General features: G+C 37.4%; 1 protein-coding gene across 1 annotated transcript in view; it reads right to left on the minus strand.

Annotated features, from left to right (window-relative positions):
* GALNT2 (polypeptide N-acetylgalactosaminyltransferase 2) overlaps nucleotides 1–22,196 on the minus strand; it is a 44,065-nt gene that overhangs the window by 11,853 nt on the left and 10,016 nt on the right. The window contains exons 3-10 of the mRNA XM_010004531.1: nucleotides 19,051–19,149; nucleotides 18,432–18,499; nucleotides 17,429–17,494; nucleotides 14,202–14,323; nucleotides 8,665–8,752; nucleotides 4,901–4,988; nucleotides 4,266–4,369; nucleotides 7–93 (exon numbers count right to left, since the gene is read on the minus strand). Of these exons, the coding sequence (XP_010002833.1) occupies nucleotides 7–93; nucleotides 4,266–4,369; nucleotides 4,901–4,988; nucleotides 8,665–8,752; nucleotides 14,202–14,323; nucleotides 17,429–17,494; nucleotides 18,432–18,499; nucleotides 19,051–19,149 (722 nt within the window). The remainder of the gene's footprint in view (nucleotides 1–6; nucleotides 94–4,265; nucleotides 4,370–4,900; nucleotides 4,989–8,664; nucleotides 8,753–14,201; nucleotides 14,324–17,428; nucleotides 17,495–18,431; nucleotides 18,500–19,050; nucleotides 19,150–22,196) is intronic.

Genomic DNA, 22,196 nt, shown 5'->3' on the forward strand with positions numbered 1-22,196 from the left:
TGTAGGGATGCTGTTTGCGGAATACGTGACCCACTCTGCTGCAAGGGATGATTTCTAGGCTGCCACCACATTGCCAGACTCGGAATGAGATCTCTGAAATAAAACATGAAAGACCAACATCACAAAAAGCTGTCATTTTGTAGTATACTATTTGCAGAGAAGGTTTTTATTGATCATTGCTGAGAAGATCAGTAATACAGTTTTCTGAGAAATTCTGAAAGAAACAAAGGCATATCTGAGCATTCGTTATTCTCCATCTAATCATATAATGTGCATCTTCCCTTATGTGATGACACCAGCATCCCCTAAATTCATAAATCATGCTGCAATTTGCCAGAGTTAAGTTAGGTCTGTAAGTACCATTCGTGTGCTTTACCTAAAGGGTAAGCAGCAGGTATATTGCTAGATACAACCTGCTAACTTACTCTAGCAGATAACCAAACACTGGGCATGGAAGAAGTTATATCTAGTCAATCTTGATTTGAAGACAGACTAAGTAAAGATACAACTTCTGCCAACTGAAGGTTACGGACAGTACACCTCTAAGCCAACCTTGTGAGCTGGCCCAGCTAGTGAAGACAGCAAGGTCTAGAAATATTTATACACCTCTCTTAACTTAGATGTTGTACAGCAGAAGTCTCCAAGTGCTGGCAGAGAACTTTTCCTCATTCATTCCAAATCAGTGTAGTAAGAAGGGTGCCTCCAGTAGCACGACTTCAATTTTGATTATTCCCCCATTGGTCTATCAACTGCTACCAGTTACTGAGTGCTACCCTTAGTTTCAGACCTCTTTGTAATCATTCAGTGTCTCCCATATACAAAAAATAAAGTCCTAAAAATAGCATTACTTAAAAACTTAAATTAGAAAAAATAAACAACAAACCCAAAGGTCAGAGAGCATGTCTTCTTGATGGTCTATCCAGAGGAAAAAAAACAACCAACCAAACAAGGAGCTGTGATCTCAACTGTTGATAGTGCAAATTTACTGCCTTCTTCTGAATGGTCTCTGCTTTTACAAGGATTATTTCCTATTTGTTTTACTTGAATGATAAATGCTGTTACATGAGGACCAACTAAGCATAATTATGAATCCTAGACAGTCCACATAGTCCAGCATACAGACAGATCATCTTCCAAAAATATTAAGGACAATATTGTCTTGCCAGTTACCTACACTCTTGATTTTCCAGTAGAACTAACATGGGACAATAGAGAAAAGCAATTTTTAAAGCAACTGAACATCACAATTTCTCTGTACATTTCTCAAAGCACTGACTTCAGTCTTATACCTCTTATTTTGAGCTTAGAATGAAAGAAAAAGTGAATCACAGCAAACAACTGGTCACTGCTTCTATTAAACAAGTTTGCAACAAAAGCATTTCTGTGTTTCTGCTAGAATACATTACACATAGAAGACTTCAGGCTTTCCCTTATCTAGGGGATCAAAGATAAAGGCTTTTACATTAGACAAGTAGACTAAATGCTCCAAACTTAGTACTAGACTTATTGAAGGAAATACACACCTCTGAAGTGAAGTGAGATTCTGGTAAAAATAAAGGTCAATGCAGTATCCCTAAAGCTCTTTGATTAATCTGAAGGTTTAATCCAAAGAGTCACCTATTGAATATATGTAGGCATAAAAAAAAGCATTTTGTTTTACAAGTAATTTAGAAATATCTTGTGTCAACTTTATTCACAGGTTACTCTACTGTATATATTAATTTAATTAATTCTCCCTCCATAAATTTCCAGGAATGTAAACCTACATGTATATTTTCTGCACCTTATATTCAGAAGAATCTAAAAAAAAAAAAAGGTGAGAATTATGAAAAAAGCTCTAGTGGAAAGTCAGCAAAGGGAGAAGCAAACTCATACTTATTTGCACCAACATGTCTTCTAAAGCCTGCATGGAGTTTTAAACAAACTGGAATATACAGCAGCTAAAGCTTACAAAAAACCACAAACTCCCTTCAGACATCTTTTTTTCCATACTCTCAGTGGGAGAATAAATGTTACTATTGTAACAATTTCAAAGGACAGCTTTTCATTAAAAAAGCAAAACCAATATATTCTTCATTGCATGAGGTTACGTAACACCTCTCAATAACAGATTTCTCTTGTAGTTTGTCATTGATACAGACGAGAGTATCTTACTTACTTTTGCTAAAATCAGGGAGCAAGCCTAAATTTTCCAGTTAGACCCAAAGCTTCTAATGGTCCACCCAGTACTCCAGTGTACTCTGATCCTCCTATGCTTATCAAAAAGCATTGTAAAGATTCTGAGAATTGGAGTTTACAAATTCAAGACAAGACTGAAGAAACCATGATCCATGTTTTGTACAGCAAGCATGTGTTATCAGTCACATTTAGCAACAACCTGAAAATACACTGGATCTTCATAGTAGGTGTCTTGTCTAATTTAGGCAAAATACTGCAGACCCATCTTGAAATCTGTGAAGCTGAGACCATACAAGTGAACACAGTCTCATACAACAGCTGCTCTGCACATGTTTGAAGGAAAAATGCCAAGTTTTATAAAGAGTAAATATATTGTTAAGAACTATTTTCCAAGTCCATCTATCAGGTTACCTGCATATAACATCAAGCCACTGATCGGGAGATCTGCTTGAGAGCAGAGTCCCAGTGAGCATTCATGCTGAACTTTGAACTGCACAACACAAATGGCTGGTATCTGCTGCATACATCATTTATTGACAACTAAATCATACACCATGTGATTTCTACACATCTTCAGTTACTCTGGCAGCTATGAACAAGTTATTAGCTGTCTGCTGTAGTGAATAACTTTGCCTTTTCTTGGAGTAGAGGAAAGGAACCCTACAGACTCCATCTCTTCCTTCCCATGGAGGAGGGGGAACAGAATACAGCAGGAGCAACATACACAATTTTTCACATGCAGTCCTCTCACCTTGAGTAAGGAGCTGTTGCTTGTGCCCCATCCTGCTATCAAGGCCTCATTTATCAGAGCATAAAAGCAGCTACTAATTTTTCAGAAAAAACCCTCAGTTGCTCAAGTACATGCTTGGAGCTCATCAAATATTTAAGTGCTCTAGAGGCATGAGAGGTTTTCAGAGTGAATATAAGCATTGCTGTAGGAAGTTTATCCAATTCCTTTCCAGGATATTTAAAATTAATATAATAATTTCTCATTTTTTAAAGAAAATTTAGCAATATACATCCAAGAAGGAGAGAAAACAAGCAGTGGAAGTAATTGTTAAAAATACAGTTTCTTTGAGTATTACATAGGAAGCTCAGAAACTAGACTATAAGGATGCCTCTTGTAGCATATAAATTCCTTACAAGAGGGTTAAACATATGGTTACCATGTTTCCATACATACAGCGCTGCATGCAGCAGACATTTCCTTGCAGGCCAAGCGTATGCTCAGTGCATATGCATCTTTCAGTAACTCAAAATACTAATGCGTTTTTACAAGTTTAAGATGTTTCAGGATTTTGCCACTAGCACATGCAGTAGAGAAGTGTCTATCCTTAGAATTGGTCCTAAAACACCCTACTTACAAAGTCTGAGGTGTGTCTCTACCCTAAAAAACTGAACTAACAACAGAATGGAAGTCTTGGGGAGTTGTAGAGTTCTACTGCTCCCAAATTCTTATTTTAATGAAAGTATACCAGTCTTAATTTGAGAAAAAACTTGGTACAATACTGTAATGCAAAGAGCCAAAAAATCCCTACTAACCAGATCAAAACACCAGGTCATAGAAGAAACGGTTAAAGCACAAGCTTTCTCACAGCCCCTCTTCCCTCTTTCCTAAATCCCACTCAAACATCTAAAAAAAAGGAACTACAGCAACAATGCCTCCTCAACCATAATTATCTCACAGGGCTAAAAGCAGGACTATAAAAGCAAAAAATTCACTAAAGTCAGATCCCAGGCAGTACAGTATTATTAATGTTAAGAAATATGATTATTCTTCAGTCAGGTAAGTTTTAATTGATTTCTTCAGATGTATGTAAGAACAATAAACCCCTGAACTCCTGTGTTCTACTTCTCATTGTTAAATCAGCCAACTTCCACTACAAAAAATTTTCACTGGTTTATGAACAAATACTTCTATTCTCTCATATTTAGCATTTGATTCCTACCTTAAGTTCTTTCATTGCAATAATCCTTTTGGATTTTGCCAGTAATGCACATGCATTTTAACCCTGGTTTTAGCCCTCTGCGACTATAAAGGCACTGACAAAACCTACTCTCTTTCAAGACTGATCCAACATACATACCTAAGTTTTCTCCGCCCCAAACATCCATCATCATGTCGTACTTCCCTAGTTCTTCAAAATAGGATTTGTCCATTACAAATAACCCACCAGCTATCATAGGTGTCCTAAACAGACAAGAAAAGTTAAATGAAATACAGAACCATAAACTGGGAGGTAACTACTACTGGCACCTCAAGGTTAATACCTCCTGGAAAAAAATTGCAATGCTTTTTAATACAAACTACTTTTGCATCTATCACTTCAAATGTTGTTTGCACACAGTTCTATAGCATACATAATGCTATGACCACCTTCTGAGGCAGTTTCCAAATCTCCATTTGGTTCACAAATCCCTCATGCAAAGGGCAGCAGTTGGTGCTGAGAATAAAGCTTAAGTTTTAGCCCACAAAAAATACCAGCTTTAAACCATGTAACATCTGCTTTTTGTAAAGGATAAGTTAATACTTTAAAGCACACTGGTAGATTTTGAAAATATAATTCATTCCTGAGAGTCTTATAATAATCCATAAATAGAGAGGAAGTCTCAGTATTAATGAAAGTTATTGCAAAGATCCTCTTTCAGATGTAGAGATTATTTCTAACTTTTAGTTGCAAACTACAATCTATTAGAGGGAGAAACAGTGGTACAGACATACTTTATGGGAGCAACTGGATTTCCTTGCCGTGCTCTTCTTTGCTCTGGTGTCATGTAATCCCACTTGAACACCAGGTTCCAATCAAAGCCTTCAAGAAGAAAATATTAGATTATGTTAAAATGTGGTAATCATTCAACTTGGAGTAACAAAATGTTGAGTGAAAATACTGGAAACTGCAATTTAAATTAAAAATTTAAACTTGTATAAACTTTGGGGTAGAAAACAAGCAATTAGGAGTCTAGATGAAAGGTAAAGATGTTTACAGCACAATTATAAAAAGTAATTTCAAATAAAAAAATTGATTTATCTTGTTGCCATCCGTACACAAAGAAACCCAGTCAAAAAGCAGCAAAACAAAAGACTTATATGAATTCATACATCAAATGGAATCACATGCAAATCTTCCAGCCATTACAAGTGCTCCCGACAGTCTTTACTGTACATTTGCATTTCTACCCTTATCAAACAACCACATACTGTTGTTGACACAGGTTTTACGCAGTACCCTTGGTACCCCTCTATCAGCAGGAGCTCTTCATCAGGAAAGTCACAAGAGGTTATGCAGCTCCCGCTTACTAACATTTATGTAACTTCGTCCTTTCCCACTGTATGCTTCTAAGTGTGTAATTTTTTAAACCTGAGACAAGTGCTGAAGTGCCTAAGTCTTACTTCCCTTACATATGCACAGGTGCATGTACACAGAGCAATAGCTGGTCTAGTCATTTCATGAGTTAAGCACAGAAGCACATAAAGATCACTAGAATAGACAAGACCAACATGTCACCTTCAGCTGCCTTCTATCTGATACTCACATGAATTACCTCCTCTAGGCTGGTGTAAGAGAAACTTCCTATAGGAAACACTTTCATAAACAGTTTTTGAGCTGGGCTATGCCCATAAGCATGAACATCTATTTAAAACCTACACAAGGTCCATAGACCTATCCCAGTACACCTAGTGAATCAGCCTTACGCAGTCTGCCCGCTGCCAAACACGTTTAGATCCTATGAGGTCATGTAATGAATAGTTTCCAGATTTCTGGTGCACAGATGTCAATAGTTTTCCTTCTCCACAATAAATACAAAGCAATTGCTTTGAGGAGAAGTGGGGAAAAAGCTAAAGTAAGCAGACAACAATTACCGCCCTACAAACTGCCTGTCTGCATCCATAAATGTCACAGCCATGATTGATGGAGAGACTTGAAAACTAATCAGTTTTCATTTTAGCTCACGAAATATTTACCGCACACAAACACAATACAGAAATTATCCTGAACAGTGTTTACAGCATACATGCCAACTCTTTCTATGTTTGCATATTTCATGAAGTGCTGCACTGTAAAAATACATGAAAGACCATCTAAGTGCTCCAAAACTCCAAGCAGAAGAATGGTCAGATGGCTACAATCGATCGTATTGCAGTTAAAAAGGTGCATTTCATCATATCCATCCAGCAAAATTACTTGCATCTGGGAGAACTTGAAAAAACCCACTGTTCTCCAGCAGAAGCAGTAGAGTACCATATACCCCAGTGAACACAAGGGGTCTCTTTTGGAACACAGTGCTGTTACAAACTCTGACCAAGAGTAGAAATTGTCTACCCAGAAAAAAAACTGGGTTTCCGTCTCCATTTTCACTGACTCTGGGAAAAATCTGCACTCGATAAGATAATATCAGTAACACTGTAAAAGGAATATTTTAAAACACAAGTGCATAAGCAATATGGAATTCTATGCAAGGTAAACTGCATCATAGGCAATTATAAGACCTCCATTAACTACAGCTTACGCTGCTAACTCAAATGCTTCTCAGGGCAGAATAAACACTTAAGCAAATCCCCCCTCAAAAAATTTTTGTAACATGAAGTGCATGGATTTAGTGTTGGCCAGTCTTGGGAACTATTTCAGCCCTGTCCACTTTAAAGTCTGTAGCATTTGCCAGGTTGCTTGTCTTGGGTGATTAAGTCCTTTCAAAACAGACCAGCCACAAATTCTCTCCCAGCTGTCTCAACTCTCCATGCTTCAGCCACACAGATACTGTATCTAAGGTTGAAAGCATAGTTTGGTTTCCAAATTTAGACTTTGGCCCCAGTGAAATTGTCCCATGATGCCAAATGCTGTAGTGTCTCTAACATGGTAATCTGTCCCCTGGGAACTGAGAAGAAATATATTATCCATGTTTCAACAGAATCCCAAATACCTTTAAACAATGGTATGTGCAAAATTTCTATTATTAACATAAAAAAAAGACAGCTTCTCACTCCTCAGTCCAAAAGTACAGAGGCTCTGTGCACTTAAAAACACAGAACAAAATCAAACACACCCCAACAGAACAAAAACTATTTCCATTGTGTACGATGGGAGAAAATGAGCACTAAAGAGTTAAAAAAAAAAATTAAAATAGGGAAATGTAGTTCCAAAGATGAAGAATGGAAAATAGAAACAAGTGAAAGGATCTCTCAATCTTCTACCACTTCAGTTGGGAAGAATTAAAGAGCATGAACCCCACAGGAACCAATTGAAGGTTTCAATGAAAGAATTCCTCCTCCTACTGCAGACAACAATAAAAGCCACATAATGGTATAGAGATTTCCATACTCTAGACATAATAAATTGGGTAAAAGCCTTGAGGTTTAAATCAAGCTGGCACACAGATAATAGCACAGAACTATAAATTAGCATACTGTGAATATATGCACTGTAGGTGTTGTTTCAGAATGTTAATTAAAAGGATATAGAAGCTCTCACCTCCAGATCACTCACTGGAAATTAAAGTGTATGTGACATTATGCAAATATTGCTTTTATTTTAGTTTACTGGAACAACACTTTGTGGCCAGTTAGAGCCTAGTAACTGACAGAACAGGCCCAAAATTGTTTTTTCTTTCTTCACTCAAGAAATTCCATTCAGAAAAAAGCTGAAACCCTGTAGGGACAACACTGCTTCATTTCTGTATTGTGGCTCATCTTATCTTTGTGCAGACAGTTCAGTTTCCAGGGTTGTGGAAACAATTCTTTCAAAAAAATAAAAATGGGGATGGGGCATAGAGCAGCTATTTTAAATGCTAGATTCTTGGTTTCAATGAGAAAAGCAAGGGGAGGGCTTTTTTTTTTTTTTTTTTTTGAGGTCTTCACATGCCTTTTTACTATTTGCTGTCAACAGTTCACACTAGCTAGACATAGTGAAACTGTAGTAATTCCAAACTGAGTTTAACAGAAAATTTTGTAAGTGTAAAGGCATAAATGCTACAAATTTTCAAGATCACTTGTTACTCTCTTCACAATTACAGATCATGACTAACAAAAGCATTAATTTTTTTAAACACATTCCAAAGCTTTCTGCTTATTCAGAAGAGTTTAATTTTTTCAGCAAACCAGCATCTTGAAAAAAACTCATAGTCATTGCATTGCTGATGGGCTTCCAAGCTAGAGAGCAATTAAAGCCTGTCTTACCTAAAATGAGAATCATAAGCCCAGCCATAAGCTCTGACACATTTACACAATCCTACAAATACTGCAGTGAGTACCACACACTGCTGAAAGGCAGCATAAATGTGTAACAAGTAGCATAATAAAGATGAACTGTTTTAAAGCAGAAGATAATAAGGCCAATTAAAATCCAAGCCTAGAAACAATTGACCTATAGAACGTAAACTAGATATATGAAAGGGAAGAACAGTACCGTAACTGCCCATTCCACAACTGCAGTGATTATGAGCTTTGCTTCTTTGATGCTTTTTAATTTGTACTCCAGTACAGGTACATACCGCCTTTTAAATCAGCTGACGCTCCCACATACTGGAAGTTGTCCATATTAATTACATCAATAATAGGAGACACAACTCTGGTCTTGTCCTAAAATAAATATTAGAAAGTAATATTGAAATAATTAAATCAATTTATAAAGATTCAGGCAGGATAAGATGTTGAACAGTTCAGCAGTATTTCATTGGCAGGTCTCCCCCAGCTCTCCCCCCACGTCAACTTATGGCTCTGACCAGCCAGTGCTGTGAACTGCATAGCCCAGCACTGCTTCAGAAAGCAGAAACCACATGGTATGTCTAGGAATCCTCTTCCTAAGGCTACCTCTATTCAAGTAATCCTCCTTTTCTGACTTGCTCTCGAAGAACGCAGCAAATTTGTAGTTCTAAAGGCAGTCAAGCAAACAGCACTCCCAGTCTTACTAGTAAAACCAGAAAATAAGCATCCAGGCAACTTATATTTTCCACAGCAAATTTCCAGTCACACAGAGTACTACAGTCTTATTACTTCAACCTTTAAGGAACACTTAGAAGTTTGTGCAATCAACTTTCTAAAAGTCTCAAGTTAAAACACTAACCTTTTTGACATTAGAAGAATCACACTTCATAATCAGATACTTAGATAGGAAAGAGAGCCTAAAAACCACCTCAAACTAATGAATGCTATTAATCTCCAGCAGCCAAGATTCCAGTGGTACAGATACCATATTCCCCTGTCCAACTGCAGTCTCATGTACTATTCTGAGCAATATAACCTTAGCTGATGCTTTTTTAAAAATAGTTTCAGAAAAAAAACAAAAAATATTTATAACAATTTCACACACATCATCCAGTAGGATCACAAGACCTCAGTACTCTAAAAAAAAGCTCCAAACCAACCTTACCTGATTATTAGAAACGCAGTAGCAGGGTTAAGCTAGTTTGTCTCCATGACTTATGGGTGGGAGGGGGAAGTTATATCTACACACTGAAGCGTAACTTCTATGGTTGTTTGATGGAACATTTTGCTTGAGTTCAAAATAAAAGTTTGAGCTCCACAACGTAACATTATTCAGAGAGCATAGATAAATATCAGATAACTATCACTAAATCTGTGATGTAAAAAAATGTTTTTAACACACAGAAGGTATTTTGGTAACTGTTATAAAGAAACAGTTTTCACGTCTAAAAATACACACCAATGTAAACATCTCCTTTTTAAGAATTTATTTCATAAGTATATCTTCAAACAACAATACATATGTTTCCCCACTGATCACATTTTTAGTTCCTGCTTCTATTAGCTTAGCCTCAAGTCCATGTTCATAATGGGAAGCAGTTTTGCTAACTTTGTTGTAGTGGGAAGCAGTTATGATTTACTGCACCTTACCTGCAAAACAGTATTTGTGTGCCCTCCTAAACCACTAAATCACTCCAGGTGCACCCAGAACCTTATTTTAGGCATTCTATATGCAGTTAAAGTACTAGAAAACCACTTTATTTAAAGATTGATGAGACAGAAGGTATCCAGCCTAATTCACAACACATCCATCAGCAAGAAACAGAAAGATGGGAAGGGTGGATTATTTTTTTTTTCTCCTCTTTCCTTAGCTGAAACCGAGACAGCTCACACACCTACGCTCATCTCTAAAAACCTTTTCTGAGCAATATTTGCATGTTCTCAAACAGCTCTATTTGGTACAGTTGAGCCTCGTGGTAAAAGTAGCCCAGGCTATCATGTGTCACATTAGGTAGTGCTTTAGCTAGACTACAACTTACCCCCAACCTGCTGAGTAAGCAGGTAGCACACTGTCTCATGCATTTGGGATTTCCTCAGGCTTTTACTGCTGGTCTGATTAGTTATCTCAATATCAGTGTGACAGCACACTAACTTCACTTGCTGCACCTGAAGTATTATTTTAACAACCTACAGCTGTTTCTTCAAATACCCAGGGAGTGAGCATTCAGTTTGATATACAAACACCATTTGTTGGCTTGGAAACAGGCTGTTCCTTCCATGATTTGAAATTACAGATTTGCTCAGCAGCAAAACAGACAAAAGACTTGAACATCCTTAATGTGATGCTTTGCAAGGCACTACAAAGTTGTTAAGGCAGAGGTTGCTAAAAAGATCTTGTGGCTCTCCAAAGTACAGGCAGTTAATTCACTTAAAAATTAAAAAGCAGTTGCTCCCTTTAAATAATCATAAAGCAAGATCCTTACTTATCTATACTGTGATTAAAGAAGAAATCTGATTTGCATTTTCAAAATAAAAACACAAGGGAAAATGAGCTCTTATTCTTGTAATCTCCAGTTTTGTTCCGAGGGATTGACATCAAAACTTAAAATGAAACACACAACTGGAAAACCATGTGTTTCTTAGTGATAATAATGGAACAAAATAGCCCATGAATCCTGGAAGTCTCTCGCATCTAGAAATTTGTAAGACTTTCATTGTAACATTTTATAAGGAGGTGATGCATGCTCTAGAGTTAGACTACTATATATTATTCTCATAAACCATCAGAAATGGTTTAAGATTGTTGATTGGTTTTTTTTAAACCACTTTTTTTTCTAAACCATTTAATAGTTTAATCCTCAAGATTCTGCACACATTGCTGCCTCTCTCCTCTAAAAATCTCAAGGCACGTCAAAACACAAAGCTCCACAACACTTAAGAGAAAACAGAAATATTTTCCTTTCAGCATTGTGCCAATTAAAAGTTGACTCATTCAAGGTCACAAAATTGAGACAGATATGAAAAAGGAATTCACATTTCATTTCTTAATCTTTGTTCTCTCTTTCAAGATTATATTTTTTTTTAAATACCTTCCTAAAAGTGACACAGGATGTACAGCTATGCTATGGAAACCGATTAGTTCAGTTCTGCACCAGAATTTTTTAATTTTTTTTTCCATATAACTTATGTATTATAAGAATAGAACAAAGTGATTCGAAATTGGCAACGGAAAGTCAAGCAGAGAAATGTTCATGAAACAGCTAGTGGACACCAATGTTTTCAAGATTGTGTACACTTGTTACTACGTTAACATTCTGAGAGAATCAACACACACAAATCTAGAAGGCTAAAAAGGTAGCCTTTGAGAATCAAGCAGCAAACTTCTCTCTAGGTAGGAGTAAAGAGGGAAAAGACATACCAGCTCCAGGTTACACAGCTGTCTGTATGTTCTGAATTCTAAAATATTCACCTTGTATGTATTTTCCTTCTGCTCTAGGCCTTTGCTCAAATTGCTAAGAAAAAACTTCTGGCAGTCAGACCCCTCTAAGAATGCTAGGAAAGCATGGTCAATAGACAAAGATACTCCAACCAGGAAACCATCTCAAAGAAGAAAACTGTGTGATGGATCATACTTCAACTGAAGAGAAGAGTTTGATGCCTCAAGTGCTCCTAACACAAGCAAGAGGTCAAAGACACAGCTTTCTAAGTGGTTTCAGCACAACAGTATTGTAGAATTGATTCAATTCAGACCTTTTCTTGGAAGCAATACATCTTTATATTGTAACACAGACAACTAATCCCCCCAAACTCTGACAGAATTAAGTGCCAAGTAGGTAATTCTGGAACAAAAGGAAAAAAAACACCTCACACTTTCCACCAAACATAGAACAGATGCAACACTGCATCAGAAAATACTGTATTAATGTACAGTTGCCCTGACCTGAAGAAGTTACCTTTGAGGCCAGAGCAGAAACTTTTTCATGTCTGTTCAGCTTCATGTCACAGAGTGTCAAGAAAATGCTGCCAATTAACATTAAGAAACATAATATCTGCACTGTGAGCAAAATCAATCCCTTTAAAATAATACAGAAATATTATATATGTAAAAACTATCAGTGCCTTCATTATTTGAACAAGCAGAAAGCTTAGAAGCTGCTTTATCAAACCTTGTACCTGTTGGCTGAAGTGTAATTTTACATAAATTATTTAACAGCACATTAAGCTTATAAGAATTCATACAGCTGAAAACTATTCAATGGCATGCATGATTACTGTGTATCACAATGACAATTGTGAGGAGCCAGTTTTGAAGGATCTAGTAATTCATGTGCTGCTAAGAAGTACCTCCTGCACTAAGCAAGATATGCTTCAATTTCTCCCACCTACCATACCACACAATGCTGGAGCTTCAAATTGTCAGTAATTTAATAAGAGGTTTTACATTTTGTTATGATGAAAAAGTAAGTTTTTCATATCTCTCAACGGTTTCAGAAAGCTAAATGAGTGTGCCCTGAAAAAAAGTCTGACAAACAAAAGGGTAAATGGCAAAACAGCTGCCTTACTAAAAGCAGAGCTTTGTTGATCAAAACTACCATTTTTCTTCTGATTTCTTCAACAGGTAGATACTTCAAACCATTTACACAAAAAGGCTTGAAAACAGGTCCCACATCCCAGAATTCATTAATGCTTTAGCTGCAAGCATTTTCCACTTCCTTCTAAGATATATTTAATGCCTTCAAGTATATTTTCCAAGTTAATAATTGTAGAGGAAATCCCACAACTCTTCTGAGACTGCAACATTTTACATGGGCACAAAAATAGAAGGAAGTGCTATGTTACTCGTGCTCAAGGTCTCTGTAGATTCTAGGTACTTTAACAGCATCCAGGTTTGAGTTGATTAAGTTATTTCTACTCCAAAACAAGATTTTAACTGCTGATGTGTCTTAGGCAATTTACAGTATTTCTGGAAATCAGTCATCAATTGATATACTTCAGTATATGGGGTTTACTTCCCTTTCCCCCTCCCTCCATCCCTCTTTTCTAGGGAGTAATGCAAAGGGATTCATAGCGAGGGTAAGTGAAGAACTAACTGGCCATTAGCAAGACAAAGTAGCTTACCAAAACCATTTTGAAATATAGCCTTTCCAGAAAGGGCAGTTTACCAGAAAGGGAATGCAATTAAGACAGAAGAAATACTCTGTTGTCCTGAGTGTTCCCCAGTGCTTTTTGGGATCACACTTGATTCACTTTCCACTTCATCCGAGTTCCTCCAGGGCAAGTTAGCAAGTATAACCAGCCCCTGGAGAAACCAGTATGCTTTCACTCTCAATCCTTTCAATTGCTTTTCCAGGACACAAACTAAGCATCATTTTCATAGGAGATGAGAACCCACAGTCCCTGCTAATTTCTTTGAGAATGTTGGTTTCACAGCTCAACCTCTCTCCTATTACCACACTGAATATTAATGAGGTATAAACAGGTAAACTGAACTACATTGAGATTATATTGGTTGAAGAGGACTGTATTTTGTTCTACAGATTTTCAACACTTCCTGAGAAGGCCCCTAAAGAACCAAAAATGCATGTATTTGAAGTGCTAGCAAAGTTAATAATAAATATTCACATTTTATGTTCCTGTACTCATAGCATAAATGAACAAAAAGGGGTTTTTAATCATGGAACACTTGGATCATCTCCATCATCTCACTTTAGAGAAAAAGCTTCCCTAGAAAAATGTATTAAATTAACACAGTATAAACCAGGTGGCTTTAAAATTTAAAAAGCTACTCCTTCAGGAAATTACTTTGGGAGAACTCTTTACTAACCTCAGCTACTCTCTCCAGAAGTGGTTCCAGCCAGTGTTCATTGCATTCACAGTGACTATCCAGGAAGGTCAGTACTTTTGCTTGTGCAGCATCTGCCCCTCTGACACGGGACCGCATCAAACCTGAGAAGATAAAAAGTTTCAAGTACTTTCTGAGGAATACAATTAACAGTAGTGCATTCCAAATAAGTTATGAATAAAATTAAATCAGACAGGAAAGAGACACAAGTTCCATTATCAAAATGAGATGCTAGTTAATAAGTCAGTGAAGTTGCTTCATAACAAGAAGCCTGTAAAAGCTCACTGTACTCTGGTCTACAGGTCTCAGACTGATTTAGATAGAAGAATTAAAGTACCTTTTCAAAAAATGTGATACACATGTACAGCTAGGTCTGCATTAAAGTAAATAGTATTTATAGTGATGTTACTCAAGATAGGTCCTGAAAACAAACATCTTTCCAACAATTCTATGATAGAACTGAGAAAAGCATTGTCACTAACTTATCTTCCTCATCTATTTTGCCACCTCTCCATCTAAGTTCTCACCAGTCTGTCCATTCTTCTATCAACTTTTTCCAGAAATAACCATGCTTCACTAAGTCATGTCCAAGCACCTTCTTCCCATCCCCTTCAACTGTCTCCCTTGTGCTTCTTATTTTGTAGCTTAAAAAAACCCAACAAACCTTCAGAAAGAAACTTCTGTAAAAGCAAAAAGTTTCTTCTCTACACCTCAATTACACAGATCCCCTCACTGATTTACCCTGTTCCCTTCCCTTCTTCTCATTCAATATTTGTTCATTGGATGACCTCAGCACTCCTTAGAGTCCCTTGCTATATATACACACCTAACCCAGATCATCCCACCATGTACTTTGATACAGAAAAAAGGCAAGCTTCCTCTCATTCCTCTGCAAATTTCCTCCCTACGTTTCTCTATTACTATTCAAAACTCATTGATTTCATTGTCCTTCAAAACCAAAACCAATTACTTTTTTCTTTTCTCTTTCTACATTGTTCCTGACCAAAACTGTTCTGCTTCCCCTCCCCCTGCAACCAAAACACTGTGAAAGAGTCAACCAAATTTCTTTCCAACCCTTTTATAAAATAAACCTGCAAAACATGACTCTGCCAAACAGAATACAAGATGCTTAAGAGAAAAAGCTTGTTTGCTCTGTCCAACATTCAGCAACAGCCTTACCAAGATCCTTGTACTGTCTCTTAGTGCTCGTGTAAGCACTTCATTGTTGTAGGTACATGGTGTGCTGATGCTCTCCCACAATACTTTCTAGACCTGTTGCACACTGGCAGCTAACTGTACCTCATTAATTCCAGCCTTTGAGCCTGTTCTGTTCAGTTTTTCTACATCAAACCATTCCTCAAGCACTCTGGCTACATTTCTTTTATTTACGCAATTCCTCCTTCCAGAGCTTATTATATCTAACTTACATTCTTATAGAACCTGCTGTCTAGCCCTACTTCCATAGAAAACACACAACAGCATTTCTAATTTGACTTAAAGGCAAAAAATTGCAGGCGACCACTTGAGTTTGAGTCCTCTACAATCACATTCAGCCCTGGACATTTATTCTGTAGACTATCATGACTTTCAAAACACATCTCTTCCTATAAGAGGAAGAGATCAAACTCTGGTCTTCTAAAAGCTATTATCACCCATTTCTAAAAGCAGGGCAGTCAATGTCAGCCCCTCCACAGCCACCATCTCTTTATTTAAATTTTTGCTTTAAAACACATAGCTTTTCTCTGTTGCTTATATTAATATAACTCTAAGCATCCTACACACTGGATGATTTTACTGATGCTCTTAAATTGTGACCTGTGTATGTGCCTAAGATACCAGTATCAGCCTACACTTGAAAATGAAAACCAAAGTGAGTATCAAACTCGAGCATAGCAAGCCAGCAATCAAATTAAATCTTACAGCATTTTAATTAAAAAAATTATAACCTGGTTGCACATATGGATGCCTAGGCAGAACTTCATAAGCAGTAAAGCAGATCCCCTGGGTAATAATTTAATCTTATAAAAATACCAACTAAATCAGTGCTGTGCCTTCAATATGCAAATAGTTGTTCTTTTCTGACATAGTAAAAGATCTGTCAAATTGTATTTCATTTTCAGATATACTGATGCATATTTTCCGAGTATGAAAGTTAAAGTTCATAATTCCTAAAATATAAAAAATAAAATGATGTTGCTTCTGTTTTTTCCATGACTATTATCTGCACCTTTAAGTGCTGTACTGATCAGAAAAATGACAATAATTTACTCAGAACTCTGCAACCACGGCAAGTCATAGAAGGCCTGCTTTGCTTACAAGCCTTTGGAATTATATTCCTAACAAGATATTTAAACACTGAGAACCCACAAGTTCACAACAACTTTATTACAGGACAACACAGGTCTTGCACATGTTATTTCCAGTTTCTGACAGTCTGATGCTGCTCCCCCGGACAGGCTGGCAGCCTAGAGTATAAAGCTCTTATAAAAATAAAGAGGCACATATCTGCTAACTCAGTCAGCTATTTCAACTGTCAACTCTCAGTTATTATTTCAAACAACTGCAGAATAACAGCTGCCTATATCTAATACTTTAAGCTCCGTAGCCAGGAAGCTGGTGACTGAAGGTCTCAGTGATACGAGACCAAAATTTACAAAGCAACAAAGAAGAAAACCAGAATGCAATGGTACATGTCACACACTTCAGCAAAGCTGGCATACATGTTCCCAGCCCTCCCGGCTGCTCAAACTCTCTCAAAATCACCAAACAACTCTTTTTTTAATTTGCTGGGCTGTCCATCAACCAGATCCATAAAATGATCTCTAGTAAGGAAAACAGAAAAAAAAGGACTACTTTTAAGCTGGATCATTTAAAATATTCATACAGTTTACAGTGAGACCTTAATGTACAACAGGAGCAGCTCAACTGAGGATTCAGTGCACTAAGAGAAAGGAGAGATGGAGGGTGAAATCAGCTTTCACTGTCCCATAATGAGCAAGTGCACATAATGATACAGAATTAATCAGAATTACTGTTTCTATCTGCACAAGCATTTGTTTCTATTCTTTCCACCAGTAAGTTGATTCATAAAGTGTAAACCCTGCCTTCAATACATAACATACATCAGAATATTCCTCTGAAAGTCTGGAAGACAACTAACAGATAGGGCAGCACAGTGGAACATGCATCCTCCCACAGACTGAGCTTACCTTCTCGGCGGTCATTTCGAAGAACCCGCACTTTTTCAATCTTTCCCAAGAGAGCACCATCCTCAGCTTTAAAAAATAAAATACGTTTTTAAAAATAACATAATTTTAAAAAAATAAATATAAATTCAGTGATAAGAACCAGTTTCATATCCAACTCTGTATACCATAAGAATGGCTGTCTTCTAAGGAAAACAAAAGCTTTGTAGTAGGAAGTGTTTAGGCTCATAAATACTTAAATATAAGACACATGCTCCTTAAAAAATGCCTGCTTGTCTTACCAGAAATAAATAAAAGTTACCGGGCTAAGAAGTTACTACTGTCATTATCTGAAGCCAACTTAATTTTACACTCCTGAAATATTTGTATTTAATTACATTACCTCTGCTTACTTCAGACAGTTTCTATATTGCATTAAAAAAACACCCTATTAAACTATTTTCTAGGATTAACAGTTTTCTTTGCATAAAAGAAAGGTCACTTTTTAAACATTAAGGCTTAAAGCTATCCCAAACTTGGTATAAAGTAGCAATGCAAGTGTACGCATCACCTTCCTTTAAGAAATATTACTCAGAGATCCATTTTATATGTTCAAGTTTCTACCGTTATACCCTAGCACTTACAAAACCTTGATGTATCTTAGATTAAGAATTTTTCCAAAAGTTTGATGGAGAACAGCTTTCATTTAAAGTACTGCTACAAAAATACTTAGTGCAAGCATCATGGATTTTATTTTTACATCAGATAACATGCCATATAAAGGCTGTTTCAACTATACACTCTGCTCCTTTAGCTAGCAAGAATTAATAAAATATACCTGAAGTATTTATCATAACTCTTCACATTTCCACAACAACAGATACAAATTAATTAAGACCTGGGTTTGGATCACTCTCTGCAAACTCCTACTCATGTGACACGTTCTCAAGCAAGTCACCTACTAATATCTACACACAGTTTTATCAGAACACACAAAATAAAGTTAGGATCTTGAAAAAGTACTTACAATCATTACTGTAGTCATCCACCAGTATGATTTCCTTAATAAGATGTGATGGGCTTTTTTTAAGGACACTAGAACAGACCAAAAAAAAAGGCATTCAATACTAAGTAGTCTTAATTTTGCTAATTTAACAATGAAAAATTGTTAAGCCACAGTAGAATCTAGCCCAGGATGTCACCTTCAACAACAGCTACTGCCTTATTCTTCAATAAAATGTTTGTGGAGAGAGGCACATGTAGAATCATCCCCCCTCAAAATTCAAGCCTCCAAAAATCAGTGCATTTGAGAACCTGTAACATGAAAGTTTTGCAGGTCAAATGTCCTTTGGGTCAAATATCCTTTAAGAATCCATCTTTCCTGACTTTTCTTGAAAGTGGTTATACAACTAACTCCACACATCATCTGGTAATTAGTTCCACACTTTTGTACGTTTGTAGCTACAGGGAGCAATTTTGTTTAACAGCACTATTTCAGAATGTAAGAACTGGAGGCATCAATGAAATTAAGACTCATCTTTCCCTCAGAAAAACATAATGGATTGTAACTTAGCTTCCTGATCATTAGCCATTAACTGACACAAATTCATGTCCTTTAGGGAAAAATCCAAGTCTCTCAGACATACCTGACAACAGTTCGAAGCAAAGCAGATCTTGCCTCATTATGAAAGGTGATCACCACACTAGTGGCTGGCAAATCTATCCGCCATTGTTTCCGCTGACACCTAAAAGACATTATACCCTGTCACTTGAACATGTTATTTACATCTGAGGCTTAACAGACAGTCTTCATTGTGAAGCAGTTATCTATTAAACTTATGTACACACTACATTTACCTAGGAAGACTGAAATACCTTGTTTTCAGTGAGATTATAATCAACTTCTGCCAATTTTGGCAGTTGCCTTAGTACACAACTGGCTAAGAAGTCAGTGTCATATATAAGCAGGTTCAGGAAAGTCATCAGACTATCAGCACTGCAGTATGTCATACATACCTCTCATGTAACTGGATATGAGACTGAGCACACCCTTAAATTTAAAAGCATTTAATAAATCTAACCGAATAAGTAAAGAATCATAGAATGGTTTGGGTTGGAAGGGACCCTAAAGATCCTCTAGTTCAAACCCCCTTGCATGGGCAGGGACCTCTCACACTAGACCAGGTTGCTCAAAGCCCCATCCAACCTGGCTGTGAACACTTCCAGGGATGGGGCTTCCACAACTTCCCTGGGCAACCTGTTTCATACTTTAATTTAAAATATATGGAGTTTACAGACCACCATGTGTCTCTTCTTTAGAATGGCATGTGTCCCTTTCTCCCTTCTTTGTAAAGATACTGGTCTTGCTTACAGATACAACTTCTCATTAGAAAAGAAAACTGTTTTTAAGGATTAGCCAGTCACAAGTGCTGTTCCCCAGGGTTCAGTACTGGGGCTAGTTCTATTTAATATCTTTACCAGTTACCTGAACAAGGGTATCGAATGCACTCTCAGTAAGTTTGCAGGTGACACCAAACTGGGCAGGAGTGTTGAACTCCTTGAGGGTAGGAAGGCTCCGGAAAGGAACCTGGACAGGCTGGATTTATGGGCCAAGGCCAAATGTATGAGGTTCAACAAGGCCAAGTTCTGGGTTCTGCACTTGGGTCATAACACTACAGGCTTGGGGAAGAGTGACTAGAAAGCTGCCCAGCAGAAAAGAACCAGGGCATGTTGTTGAACAGGCAGATGATTACGAGCCAGCAGTGTGCCAAGGTGGCCAAGAACACCAGTGACAACCTGGCTTGTATCAGAAAGATTGTGACCAGCAGAACTAGGGAACTGATTGTCCCCCTGCACTTGACACTGGTGAGGCTGCAACTCAAGTATTCTGTTCAGTTTTGGACTACTCACTACTCACTAGGGTGCTGAAGCACGTCCAGAAAAGGGGCAACAAAGTTTGTCTAGAGAAGAAGTCTGATGAAGAGTGAGTGGCTAAGGGAACCTCTCTTTTCTGGAGAAAAAATGCTGAGGGGAGACCTTACTGCCCTTTACTACTACCTGAAAAGAGGTTGTAGTGAGGTGCAGGTCAGTCTCTTCTCACAAGTAGCAAGTGATAGGACAACAGGAAAAGGCCTCAAGTTGTGCCAGGGGAGGTTTTGATTGGATATTAGGAAAAAATTATTTACTGAAAGGGTTGTCGGGCACTAGGACAGGCTGCCCAAGGAAGCGGTAAAGTCATCATCCCTGAAGGTGTTTAAAAGATAGATGTGTAGATGTGGTGCTTAGGGACATGTTTTAGTGGTGGACTTGGGGAGGGCCTGATGATCTTAGAATAACTTTGGTTGGATAAGACCTTTACGATTCTATGATTGTAACATTTTGAATTCGAAAAACAAACCAAGCTGTGACAATGTTGAGCCAACTAAACACAGAACCACATCCTCCCAAACCTTGAAGATAATTAATGTCATCACCTTTAGTAGCTCCAAATTTATATAATAAGCGAAAAGAAGCAAATCCTGAAATACTTCCTGCAAGACTACATAAAGTTCAGCTGTTTAAATCTATTACAATAAACCTAAAAAAGGCACTACTTGCATTGTATTAGACACTAACAATACTAAAAAAGACTGTATATTGAGTTTTTTGCTGAAACCATTACAGTCTGACAGGTCATGATGTTGATCCCCATTCATGCAGTAACATACACCTGTGATGCACTTCTTCACATATCCTTCGTCTAATAATAGGGCTAGAGATGTAATAGGCCTAGTTGTCTTTAAGGGGGATAAACACAGCTATCACTCACTTGCATGAAATTCACTGTAGCAACTTCAGCAGGTAATTCTGTACTCTGAGCAGTATTCAAACAGGCTTTTAAAGGAAGAGTGGTAAGTCACACTGCTAGCTAAACTTCTAAAACTAGGCCTCTGCCTATACAGAAGGCCTCTCCATGCCTGATTAAACATCTGTGACTTGAATCATAAACCATCCAGCCTTCAAGTTGGAATCAGAAAGTGAGCAGCAATGCGGTTCTTGTCCTTGCGCACCCTACAAAATTCCAAGGACCTGCAGTGTTTTCAACAAAAGACAACCATGTCACCCACGTTAGTGCTTGCTGTGAAACAAAACATTATTGTGCTGTGGTGACCCCACTTGCTCTGAAGAGAAACAAAGCCCATGCCAACGCTACAATTGTTGTGTCAGTTTAACAAGGTCTTATCTAGTTTTGTTTCTGAAATGGTGGGCAAAGAAGATGGCTTCATCAATAGCACTCAGCGCTGAAGCAATAAATCACAGATGTGTGTGTGTTCCTGAAAAGTTAAGAATTAAAACCTTCTCTATTGTGAGCTTCTGGTAATTCATCTATACAGCTACAATACATCCAGTTATTATACACTAAAGCCTGTGGTGCCAAAAATGACAAATCTTTTTCCTGCTAATTTTCAAATTACCCACAGAGGACAAGCCATGCCATTATCACATGAAGCACTTGCAGAAGAGAGCACTTGAGCCAGAGCACATTCTAGGGTGGAATTACTCAAGGCAATGAAGTCTCTCAATTTCAAGAAAACTCAAGAGCACTACTGCATAGTTCTGAGGTAGAAATTAAGATTTTTAGACTTCGATATAAAACTGAAGAAAAGTTTCACAGAGCCATAAACTCTTCAAAAATCCCTGCTTTAAGTGACTCTGTAGCAGCCCTCTTCCTGTTCTGCTGCATCAATAGTGCCACAGTGAAACCTCAAACCAAAAGAAACAAAGTCATCACTTTTGGCACAAAAACTAAACT

This window comes from Chaetura pelagica, unplaced genomic scaffold (genome assembly GCF_000747805.2).
Source record: "Chaetura pelagica isolate M959 unplaced genomic scaffold, ChaPel_1.0 scaffold9, whole genome shotgun sequence".
Lineage (NCBI taxonomy): Eukaryota > Metazoa > Chordata > Aves > Apodiformes > Apodidae > Chaetura > Chaetura pelagica.